General features: G+C 35.2%; 1 protein-coding gene across 3 annotated transcripts in view; it reads left to right on the top strand.

The window, feature by feature from the left end:
* STXBP5 (syntaxin binding protein 5) overlaps positions 1-12,699 on the top strand; it is a gene marked incomplete at both ends in the record, with an annotated part of 108,853 nt that overhangs the window by 63,748 nt on the left and 32,406 nt on the right. For all 3 annotated transcript variants that reach the window (XM_081997561.1, XM_081997560.1, XM_081997559.1), the window contains 8 exons: positions 2,114-2,268; positions 3,335-3,407; positions 5,560-5,707; positions 6,120-6,187; positions 7,246-7,286; positions 9,369-9,589; positions 10,653-10,831; positions 12,563-12,688. In XM_081997561.1, coding sequence (XP_081853687.1) covers positions 2,114-2,268; positions 3,335-3,407; positions 5,560-5,707; positions 6,120-6,187; positions 7,246-7,286; positions 9,369-9,589; positions 10,653-10,831; positions 12,563-12,688 — 1,011 coding nt within the window. The remainder of the gene's footprint in view (positions 1-2,113; positions 2,269-3,334; positions 3,408-5,559; positions 5,708-6,119; positions 6,188-7,245; positions 7,287-9,368; positions 9,590-10,652; positions 10,832-12,562; positions 12,689-12,699) is intronic.

Here is a 12,699-nt window from a genome sequence, read left to right as displayed (position 1 = left end):
GCTTCATAAGGATACAGACTCTGGCAAGCCCGCCCAAAGCAAGCCAATTACCTTGAGAAATAAAACCAGGAGAAATCAGCATACAATTTTCACTGTGATATATGGAACTTAGAAACTGAAATTTGTCGCTTGTTATTGTCAGTTGATCCTGGTGAACCTGCAAGTCTAACTTACTGCAGATTGTCCTGGCAGCATTATTTTTTTTTAAAACTAATGATTTTGTGAAGATGAAAAATACTGCAATAAATCATTCCAGCACAATGTGATACTGCGAGTACATCACACCAGTATTTTTCTCTTCATTGACTTCCTGAAAAATATCAGGTTAAATTACAGTCTGTCCTCTTCCTGAAATTACTCCATGGGCCTGTCCATAAAAGACTGTGTTAAGTTCTGAATGAAGAATTGAGATTAAATGAAAACTTCGTGAAAACTTACTCCTTTTCTAGAAATACACGTTCAGCTACTGTTGGAGGCAGGATATTGAACTCAGTGGAACCATGGTCTAATTTAGGGCCATTCTTTGGGGTCTCTTCCTCAGACAGCAGAAGTCTTTGATTCTATCAACTCTTCAGTCATAGGGCTTTCTAAAGGATCAGGTAGACTCTGAAATAATTGTAGAAGCTAAAAGCTTATCTCAGTCTGCTTTACCTCCAGTGCTACACAGAGCACGTTTCAGCCAAGCCTTAAACTCATGAAGGGCAGCATATGCATAAACTAAACCCTTCATGCACAGTTTTCAAGAAGAAAGATGTACCTAATTTGTCATATTTGTGTTTCAAGGCTAACTAGTGAAAGCCATTTAGACAGTATGGGAAAGATGGTATTATAGGAAAAGACAAAAAATAAAAGATCTCTTGAGCCTCCTTTTCACAATATGTCAGGATGGCTTTTTTCCCCCCTACAAATTTTCTCCAGATACTGACATACTAGCTGCTTCCAATGTATACACAAACAAAGAGTAGGTTTCCTACCTAAAGTGAGCATAAAAGTAGATTAGAGGGATCTCGCACTTTAAGTGCCTTATTTTTCCTCCAGAAATATAATGTGGAATTTGAGGCAATAGTCAATAATGGGCTGAAAATTCTTGAAATGTAGACTTATAAACAGCCAGTCTGCTCTTTAAAAGATATTATGTCCTATTTTAAAAACAAACAGTATTAAAATGAGTGATGACTTCTCATAACGAAGTATTTTCTTCTTTCCTGATTAAATGAATATATTTACTTCATTGTGGTTTTCAATAAATGAAATACTAAACTGTATATTTTGTGCATAATGGAGAAGATGTGGATGTATTTAAAAATGTTTCCATAAAGACTTTTAAAAAGTTTTGAACGGAAACTCTATTCTCTTTTCTCAAGACTAGAAGTTTTTTTGCTTTGCTGTACTTGGCCATTTACTTATGCAGTAGTAGTCGTCTATGACATAGAAGTAGTTTCTTCAACTTTGTGCATGACGGTAGGGCAGGAAATGGATAAAACATCTAGAGTAAATGTGTGATGAGAGAACTTTGGGCATTTGTTTATGTCCTTGCTTCTTAAAAGGTGTTAGGTCTTTGAAGTTTATAAAGCAGCTGGTTTTCTCCAAGGTAGTCATGTTATTGTGACTGCAAAATTACTTTATTGATTATTTACTGTTTGCAAAATTGTTCATCCTGCAAATTCTAGGGTAATTCTGTACAGGAAGTAAATGGGACTCTTTCTTCCTCATCCTGCTGGAATATTCTATATTACGGATAAGTGAGGCTGTTGGCAAATCTTAATCCACAGTTCAGTAGAAAAGAAACAATTCTAAACTTTAATAAAATTTTTAAAATCTCACCTTGGCAAACTGTTGCAAAGATTGGTTAAATAAGCAATATAGAAGAAAAGATTTGGAAGAGATGTCTTTTGATGGAAGAGACTTGAGTTGTAGTCTTCTAACTCTTGGTTTTTAAGTTTTGAAACACTTACCCAAGCTACATGTTGCATGGAGAGGTAGTTTGCATTATTCTCAATGTATTTCTGCTTGATGATATCTCATTGAACTTTATTATAATGTTACAAAAACTGCCCAGTCTCTTATTATGTATTATCTTGGCTTGATCCTAAATGCCTCTGCTTTATTCCAGGGAGCCTTTCATCATTCTCTCAGGAGGCTTATCATATGACACTGTAGGAAGAAGACCCTGTTTAACAGTTATGCATGGGAAAAGTACTGCTGTGCTAGAAATGGATTATTCTATTGTTGATTTTCTAACCCTCTGCGAAACACCATATCCTAATGGTAGGCTCTTTAAGACTTTTCTCAATACTTCGACCTCTTCTTTCTGGAGTGTTATCCTCTCGGAATATTCTTTACTATTGCCTTTCTGTTTTACCTCTGGGGATCAGGCTGCAAGCAGCAGCATCTGTTTTCACTATTGTCTGAAGTCTGTTTTGCTTCCCAAAGCATCATAATAGAATAGTTTATTATAAAACCGATTTTGTTTCTAGAAGAATGTTGATTACTGGTTGCATGGCTTTTCCTTTTTTTAATCCCAAAAGCATGTGCAGACAAAAGGTAGCACTACAATTTTAAGCTGTAGTTACCGCAGCAGGTGTGTTCATCAGTACTTATTTGAGCACATAAGACCTTTACAGTCAATGCTAAGTTTTGATTAGCATTTGCGTAGTACAGTTAACTTTTAGTGACTTTATTCATTCCAATACTCACATGAAGTTCATCACTAACCTGTAATCTCCCTTCTGCAGAAGGGGATTTTTTTATCATGGTTTAGGTAGTTGTCCCAGATTAGTAGTATTACATTTCTAGTGGCTCCAAAGTTTTTAGCTGTCAACTTCCATCAGAGTGTATAAAACTGTTTAGCTCAGAATTTGAGGTCTGCCTGAAAGAGGGCAAGATAAACTTTGGGAACTCTTTCAATTTTCTTATTTTAGTTTCAAGTCAGCTGTCTTTCAATCCATTCTGTAAGCAATTAGAATTTAAACCCCACTGAATATAAGGAAAAGAAGTTTGTGGGTGGGAGGATGTTATGTTCAGCAATTGGCTCTTTCTCAAAAATACTGCTTATACAAGTTCCTCTGCCTGTTCCTTTTCCTGTTATTTGAGCTGTTTAAATGGTTCTAGCAAATTGGAAGAGAGTTGAGAATGCTGAATTAAAGGGAGAACATGGCTTTTCCGAACTTGAGTATTTTGAGGGGGTGAGTGTATAAAATATCTTCAGAAACTGCATAATCATCTAAGTGGCCTTTCTACTCTTGGCTGATAGAGTGCAAGGACTGATCACATTCTTGCGGCTGTGCATGCAATAACTACATTTACCAATAAGTAACTTCTTTCTTGTTTTCAGACTTTCAGGAACCATATGCTGTAGTTGTTCTCCTAGAAAAGGACTTAGTACTGATTGACCTTGCACAAAATGGGTAAGAATCTTATGTAGTCTTTTTAATCATCAGCCTATTGTTCTGCTCTGTAGCTTTTTAACCTACCATAATACCACCATGTCCAGAATATTAAATATTGAATATTTCTTCAGCAGAACTGAGAATCTTGTAGATCAGCTTTTCTCAAGTTTGTATGTAGTAGATGAGTAGGATATTTTTCTAGGCTTGATTGACTGACAGAAATTATTCATAGATCACTGCTGCTTTTTAATTATCACAGTTTATTTTGAATTTGATAGTGCTATAAGGGGAGCTCAGAATTTTGGGGAAGGGAGCAGGGGGAGCAACTGTTCAGATAAGCCAGTTAATTTTGGCTGATACCGAGTGTTGTCATCACTTAAGTGTTCGCTGCTTTTATTGCCAAATGAATTGCTATCTGTATTGCTTAAAGTAAATCAATACTGATGCAATAAATACCATATACATAAAGTTGGAATGGTAACATCTACTCCCTGGTTTACTACTGTGGTAAGAGGTGCTTAAAAGTAGTATCCTGTTACAGTTTTCACAATTAATACTTGCCTAACACACTTTGAGTCTGTTGTTACTTTGTCCGTGGAACAGTCCATGTACTCTTTTTAGGTGGTGATTAGAAATTCTGGATCCTCCAAATTTTTTTATCAAGGGTTTTGAAATTAGCATTGGTAGCAACAACTACCTGTTAAGGGACTAGTAGCAGAGGAACCTGATGGATAAGATCTTTGTAGTGTTCCTGTTTAAAAGTCACTAGTAGTCAATGAAGGAAAAAAAACACCCTGTGAAGTACATCCTTCTAGGGCAAAACAAAAACCTGTAAATATGTATTTTCATAGTCAACGGTGATACCTTAGATACTGAAGACTCTATTGAATTTGGAAGGAGGTCAAGTTTAGTCCTAATATCTCTGTAGCTACTGAGCAATTTCTTTTAGATTTTCCTAGTGTTACATGGCCACATGCTGTATCCAAAACTTGTTACTGATATGCCAATGGCATTAAGCTTCCAACATGTTGAAAGATTAAAACAAGTTTTAATAAGCTTGAACTAAAAAGGTTTGTACAAGGCTTTTTTTCTTAAGTGAAATAGTTTGCAATGCCTGAAATTTAAAGTTATGTTAAGGCTTGTTCCATTTCCTGTTAAAAAATCTTCAGTTATGTTTTTAGAAGATTAAAATGGTCTTTGTTATGATTGAATTGCAAAGTATTAATGGTTTCACACCTGAGAAAAAGCAAAAAAATTAATAGATTTTTGCTACAGGAGGTTTCCTTTTGCCCTGTGTCATATGAATTACTAATTTTGTTAAAATTAAGGCTCCTTTTCATTCAATTTTTAGAAGATTGTTTAAGCTTTCCGGATATGCTACGTACTAATAACTTTGTACAGAGCTGTTCTCATCTGTTGCTTGCTTTTCCTTCAGGTGGGATGAGAAGCTGTGTCCCTTTTTGCACCTCAAAAAAAGGGGGGCAAAAAAAAGCATATGCATAGTGTGCATTTTACTGGACATAAATGTTCTTTGAACACATATATTTATCTCTTTGTTATTATTGGCTTTTTTCCTCATTAAGGCTCTGTCACTTTTCTGATGGAGGTAGTGGTGGAGTTTTGTGTGTGTGTTTGCTTCTAATTGGTAACTGAGAGTTGCTACCTATAACTTCCAGAAAGTGATCTTGGAGTTGCAAGTAGATTATGAAAAATGCTGGACAAACTTATGTCTAAGAAGAGTATAATAATACAAAGTGAGAAGTGGAGTCTTCCTGTCTTTCTACCTGGAAGAATAGACTGAAGAGTTAAAAATAAATTCATAGCTCCACATTACTACAATTATGACTTGGTAACTTCAGTTTTTCCCCAGGCCATTAAAATAGTAAGCTTTTAAAAATATAAAGCTACAGGGAATAGCGGTGTTCTAGAAATATTCTAAAAACGGTCCAAACTTCAGGTTCCATCTAGTGTACTATAGTATCTTGATAGAGTACTGGATAAGCAGTGAAGTTTCATAATATATTTGTTCATCATCTAATTTGATATGCATTTATTTTCCTCTGTACAAAAAGAATGCAAACTTAGTCTTCAGTGTTTTACTTGTGGTTTGCATTTAAAAAAAAAACTAGTTTTTCTTAGACTAACAGTCTTCCCCTTTCATCCATTAAAGGTACCCTATATTTGAGAATCCCTATCCTTTGACTATACATGAATCTCCGGTTACCTGTTGTGAATATTTTGCGGATTGTCCAGTGGACCTCATACCTGCACTCTATTCAATTGGCGCTCGACAGAAACGTCAAGGTTACAGTAAGAAGGTACAACACCTAGTACATACATATATATTTGAAAACACTGAAAGTCAACAGCTCTAAACAATGTAAGAGTGGCCATACTAAGACCAAAGCTCCATCTAATTTGTTATCTTGTCTTTGGCAGTGGCTAATAGCAGATGACTATAGATGATATAGCATATGTCAAGCCTATAGTACTGCTTTCCTGATGTGTTCCCATCAATTGCCATATCACTGGACGCTACAGGACTTCCTGGAGCAGGGGTGGTGTTTATAGTCCTGTTGATTTCTTTTTTTTTTCCTCTGCAGTGGACATGTCTAATTACTTTGTGAAGTCATGTGAAATACTGGAATCTGCAGTATCTGCAGTAATTTCAATGGCTTAACTTTGCGCTGTATGGTACTTTCTTCCTCAGTGTATTTGTTAATCTTCCAGGAATGGCCTATCAGTGGAGGCAACTGGGGTTTGATCACTCAGAGCTATCCAGAGATAATTATTACGGGGTAAGTGACACCATAGTATAACAATAACTTTCTTAGCTGATTAAGTAGAAGTGTTCCTTATATAGAAAACAATGTTCTACAAGTGGTTTGAATGATTGCAGAAATTATGTTCACTAGGCAAGTCATTTGTGTAATATTCTTGAGGCTTAACAAGAAAGTAAAGCAAAATGTGGAAGAGAAGGTAGGAACAAAATTATAGCAGGTGTTTTAGAGGGATTATAATTATGATGTGATATTGTGATTATGCCTGCTTGCTATCAAACATATCCTGGATGAAATTTATCTTTAACTTTTGGAAAATGGTTGCATAGTGTTTTAAAACATAGTAAGTCTATTAAATAATTAGAGTTCAGTTCTTAAAGGGAAGCCAAGTTTATTTCCAAAAGGACAACCAAATACTTAAATCTGTTCATTTTGATCTCTTGAGACTGGTCCTTCTAATATTACTCTAAGGAGCATAAACAAAATTTAATTTACGACCATGCAGTGTGTATCACTGAACGTGAGAGCACTGCTAAAGTTTTTTTTAGAGCAGCCCTTTAGCCCTAATGAGGATTACTGACACTTTATACTACACATTGCAGAGACTTTGAGAGACAGTCCTGAAAAAAATGTAGTCATCTGATTCTCAATTTCGAGGCTAAATAAACAAGTTATTTGACTCATTTACATACACTGAAATACAGTATATTTAGGCATCTCCTTTACAAGTGTAACTCCAAATAAAGGGCATCTTTTAAGAAACAACACATGGGAAGGTACACCAAACTGCTTATGGGAAACACAGGTAACTTAAAGCAGTGTTCAAAATGGTAAATTAGTATTAGTACAGTGGTATTTTCAGGGAGCTAGCCTCCAAATGTTGTTTTAATCCCTTCTTTCTAAAGTAATTGGGACACATGTTCGTAAAATACTGGCTTCCAATAAATTGTGAAAGAAAGTGTCACTAGGAATACTAATAAAAGTAGAATGTTAGCCATATATTTTCTAATAACTAGCAAAGAGGTCTAACACACCAACTAACCATTTTACCATCTTAACTTTTTAATATTTCATAGGCATGCTGATGGGTCAATCAAGTTTTGGGATGCCTCAGCAAGTAAGTGTTTTCAGTAGAGATTTTTTGCCTGTGCAGTAAGAGTTTTCTAAACTTACTGATTTCTCTAATGGAATGTAATTGCAGACTAGTCATTCTCATTTCCTGCTTCATATAGAGTCAGTAACTCCATAGGAAACTGATTTAAAATTAAATAAAATTTAACATTATTTCAAAGTTAATTGTTTCACTGTTTTTACCACCTCCGGTGAAAATGCACTGGTAGTCCAACGGTCAATGAGAATGGAAGAGTTCTAAAATTTTTTAGGAGCATCTTCAGAACTTTATTGAGCATAGAGATGCATGACAGGCAAATGCATTCCTTTTTAGTACACTTGAATTTCAGTAAGTTATTTCTGTCTTTTTAGACAGGAGAGGCCTGTGTTTGTAAGACATCAGCCCATCATAAATTACAGTATCTAAAGATATGAGAATTGGAACAAGTAGTAGTTTGTGCTAATAAAATGATCTAGGCATTTGTGAAGAAATGCAGTAGAAAAGTAAAATAAAGACATGTTTCTTTGGAGCACTGAACAGGCCTGAAGAGTCTGATACCCTTTTACATTTCAGTTAAAGGGTCAATTGCATCTGGTCTGCAGAGCTAACAGTGAGAAATGCAGTTAGAATTCAAATTAGAATGGACTACACAGAGTTAGATGTTTTAATTAAATCTAGTTCTGCCTAACCTTACTCTTGGTACTTAAAAGCTGTCTGAAGCAATCTTGGAATCATTATCAGTTGTCTTTGAAAACTTGTGGAAGACTTGTGAGATTCCAAAATGCTAAGGAGTGTGTGGGCGTGGAAAGGAACAGATGTATATGTTTAAAAACTGGAAGGAGGAGTATTTGGAGTGTTGTAGATCGTGAATTTCAGTTTGGGATGGGTGTGGAACCTGGGAGAGAGGGAAGGGAATAAAACAAACCTGATTGATTCAGTGTGCATAAAAATTCTATTCAGCATAGATCTGTCTAAAGGAGATCCTGTTAAAGACATTTAGTTTCTTTCTAAAACAAATAAACAAAACTGTTAAGGGAGAAACTGCAGATATCCTGTATCTTGATATTAAAACTTCTAAATCTCTCTAATAGCACAGTCTAACAGATGAACTGGGGAAGTGTGATTCAGGTAAAACCACTGAAATATGGAAGAGGAGTAAGAGTGCTATAAAATAAGTTTTCCTAATGATACAATGTTTGTAGCAGTCATTTTTGGCTGTTGACTAGAGAATAGGCCTGTGAAGTTTTAAAGCAACACCGAGACAGTTTAAAGAAAATATAAGAAAGAATTACAATTGAGAACGGTATTGCTAATTCTTGAATAGCATCCAAGACAATTTATTTGAATATAGGTTCAATGATTTACACTCAGAACTTAAGTTTTGGGGGGAAAAAAATTGGAGGTCTAATGGATTACAGTGTCAGTGTTGCACAAAAAAAAAAAATCATTGGGATAAATGAGAACATCTGTAAAACCAACCTGGAGTAATTCTTTCACAATTTTAAACTGTGGCAATGCCTCAAGTTTAAATTTAGTCTCAGAACTAAAACAGTTCTAGGAAACACGCTATCAAGAGGCATATGGACTTAGAGGGCAGTGCTTTTGAATGATCAGGCAGGACAAAATAAAAATTGGAGGTACTGTGGTTGTTAAGTCTGAGAACACAGGCGAGAGGCCATGGATTTGAAATGCTGTAAGGAGAAAGGAAAGGGGCTTCACTTTCTCTGCCATAGGTAGGCTTAAGTTGTAGGTGTGGCACATGTAACTAGATGTTACTGTTATAAAGGGATCCCTAAGTACAATTAAGTCTTGAGAATCTGAGGGCTTAGTTAATAACTGAAACTTCATGTATATCTCAGGGAAAGTGTTGTTTTGGGGTTTTTTTTTTATAATAACTGATCCTGCATTGGGCAAGTGGTGCACTGCACAGACAGAGTCAACGAACATATTCAGTGCTTCTATTCTGCTCTCTTTTTATTGAATGTAGTGGTTTTATCTATGAAGATAAGTTTCTAAATTAGAAAAATTAATGAGAAAAATACCTGCTTAGATCAAAACTAATTTTTATCTCTTTTGGTTTGTTCCTAGTAACGCTGCAAGTACTCTATAAGCTAAAAACAGCCAAAGTATTTGAAAAATCACGGAATAAAGATGACAGGCCAAACACAGATATAGTAGATGAAGATCCATATGCTATTCAGATCATCTCATGGTGTCCAGAAAGTAGAATGCTGTGCATAGCTGGAGTTTCTGCACATGTCATTATTTACAGGTTCAGCAAGCAGGAAGTCACTACAGAAGTTATTCCGGTAATTAGTATAACCATTTTTTAACTTTGTAGGATTTACCTGTAATAAGACTGTTGTAGCAATTTAGTTCATTGTCGTCTTTCAAAATGGACAAAAACAATTGCCTCAAAATGAGGAGATGTATTTTTGTGGAGGAAAAATAATAAATTAAGAAATGCAGCAAAAGTGAAAATTGCACATGAAGATTTTGGTTTTCATTAGCTTTTTCAGGTTTTGCAGGCAATAGTTCTTTGTTCTATCTATCAACGCAAATAATGGATCAACCTTGGCTGTTGCAAAGGTAAAATTGGGCATGTTTTTTTTCCTTCTGGTGTTTCTTATGTACAAGTACATTCCCTTCTGACAGAATAGTTTTTCTAAATGATTTTTACAAATCGGTTCCTAGCTAACTATTCTTCAGTACTAGGAATGCTTTAAAAAAACCTGTATGGTTCTCTTTCAGTCCATGAATTAAGTTCTACTTTGCAGATGATGAGAATAAAACAGCAGAAAACTGTCTTTACACTTCACTACAATTAATACCAGTATTGTTATAGACCCAGCAGAAGGAAATCTGAAATCATGATGAACTTAGCTCTTTAAAATGTGTGGTCTAGTTCAGTGCAACATTAAACATTGAACTAAGTGCTACAACAGTATAAAGTGTAGCTGTCCACATGCCTTCAGCTCTTCGTAGTTTTAGCATTCCTGAACTACATAAAACAAGTCATCTTTATAACTGAGAAGCTATGTGCACGGAATGAGAATTAAATGGGCCTTGTATCCACTATTTAATTTCTTTCCAATATTAAGCATCAAATTTTTAAATATTGGGAAATAGATTAGATTTTCAAGTTTTAACAATCTCCAAATCTTCAGTCTGTAGTAGTTAGTATGACTCTGTATTTCTGAAGACCACGTATGTTTAGGTTACATTGTTTATTAAACTACTGCTATCTTTTAAAACATGGAAAAGTCCTGGATGTCACTTCTATCACTAGTATCTTCAGTTGCACTTCATTTATTTCATATATAGGTTTTTTGAAAGCAGAATTTACTGATAATTTTTTTCTTTCATTTACAGATGCTGGAAGTGCGTCTGTTATATGAAATAAATGATGTTGAATCTCCAGATGGTGAGCAGGTGCCACCTTTACCAACTCCAGGCACAGGTTCTAATCCTCAATCCGTTGTTCCTCAGTCTCATCCATCTACTAGTAGCAGTTCATCTGATGGACTTCGTGATAATGTCCCATGTTTAAAGTAAGTATATTCTGTTATACTCTTGTTGAATGTGAAAGTTTACAAGAATATGTGATGAGAATACATGTACTTCAGTATTATTACAGAAATGTAATTGTTGGTAAAAATATCTTAAAGTTCAGTTCTGTTTTAAGAAATTAATATTGCAATCTTAGTTTCTTTAAACTTAAGCTGATTTTTTTAAAAAATCTGAAAATTATTACCTTGTGACTGCTGCTTGCTTTAGGAAGTTTTGGCATAGATGTCAGTGCAGTTAAGCTCATTCTTTAGAGTAAACATTTTCAATAGCAGCAATATAGTTACTTTGAAATCTTATTGTCTATTGAAATGAATAGGCAGCTTAATGTTTTTTGTGCCTCTCCTTACCTTTAGGCCAAGTATGTCTGAGTAGATTTTACCTGTTAGTTTTCCAGAGCCTTAGATGTTTAGAGCCAAATCGAAAGCAATGAAAATGCTTACACATAACTGAGAGGTAACTCTTTTTAGGGTTATAAACATGTTTTTTTCGTAACTCTAAGGGAACTACTTTGTATTTTGGCAACAGAAAACAATTAAATGTCCCATTCTCATGGATCCTCATTTTGCATGATGCCTCCTGGTGCTTGCAGTGTAGGTCTTTGAGCAGTTTCCTGATTGTTTAAATTGGGAGCTTTTTCTTAAGGTTCTTCACATGTGAACTTGTACTCATTTGAGAAATGAAGGCTAAAAGAAGACAGTCTTTTACTTTTCTACTAGAGTGCATTATGAGGCCTCTAGATGATCACCTTTTAGTTACAAAATGTACATTGAACTTCATTTTCAGGTACAATGTTAAGATATGTATCTACCTTCTGTTTTCTGAAGTTTTAATTCTGAGTGCATTCATCCACAAAATAACAAAATAACTAATTCTGATGGGTTTTTTTTTTCTCTGGGTGGGCGTTTTCGTGTCTCATAGGTTGTAATGAGTTGCAGAAGTGTCTTTCTAAAGACAGGAAGTTCTAAAGAAAACGGAACTGAGTAGAAAAAGTGGAAGATTATGAATTTTAAAATATTGGCAAACCAAAATATGCATTAATGGGAACAGTAAAATAAGGGTAATTCAGGAACTAGAGGAGCTTATGTTCTATTGAACTTTTCCACCTTAAAAGATGAAAGACCTAATCCTTTCTGCAGGGTATACATAAGCTTGTTCATGAATGTGCACACAAAATCTTTCCAGGAGCTTCAATTCCGCCATTCCCAGGTTCCTTCTATACAACTGGTCTACTGATACAATTTACCTTCCTTTCATTTTTTTTCTTTCTACCATATTGTCAGCTTTTTGTTTGTGTTGGTCTCAATACGTTGTGCTTCCATTTCCCTTCTCATTATGCTTTCTCCACATGCACCTCTCACCCCCTTCCTTCTCTAAATCAGAGGTTTTTTGGGAACTCTGAGAAGAATTGGTAACACCTTCCTTTTAGACACTGAACACCTTAGCATTATACAGCATGCTAATGCTCTTATGCCTTGCTCTGAAGAGGCATGAAATATTTGTGATCATCACTCAATTTTCAATTAGGTAATGAATCAAAGAAGCAAATGGCCAGTTTCAATGTGGATTTCTTCTTTTATGTGTTTGATTCTTTGCAATTTTCCAACTTTAGAATGTCCAGTGTGGTGTAGAATTTAATGAATTCTGAGCCGATAAACTAAAAATTGAGACTGTGGAGAATCATAAAAAGATACCATGTTTTGTTTACTTTGCAGAGTTAAAAACTCTCCTCTCAAGCAGTCTCCCGGCTACCAAATTGAGCTAGTTATCCAGCTAGTGTGGGTGAGTGGAGAACCTCCTCAACAGATAACCAGCTTAGCAGTTAACTCAGCGTATGGCCTGTAAGTACATT

Source organism: Phaethon aethereus, assembly GCF_964289735.1.
Source record: "Phaethon aethereus genome assembly, chromosome: 3".
Taxonomy (NCBI): Eukaryota; Metazoa; Chordata; class Aves; order Phaethontiformes; family Phaethontidae; genus Phaethon; species Phaethon aethereus.
Note: the sequence above shows the minus strand (reverse complement) of the source record. Positions and strands in the feature narration are given on the sequence as shown.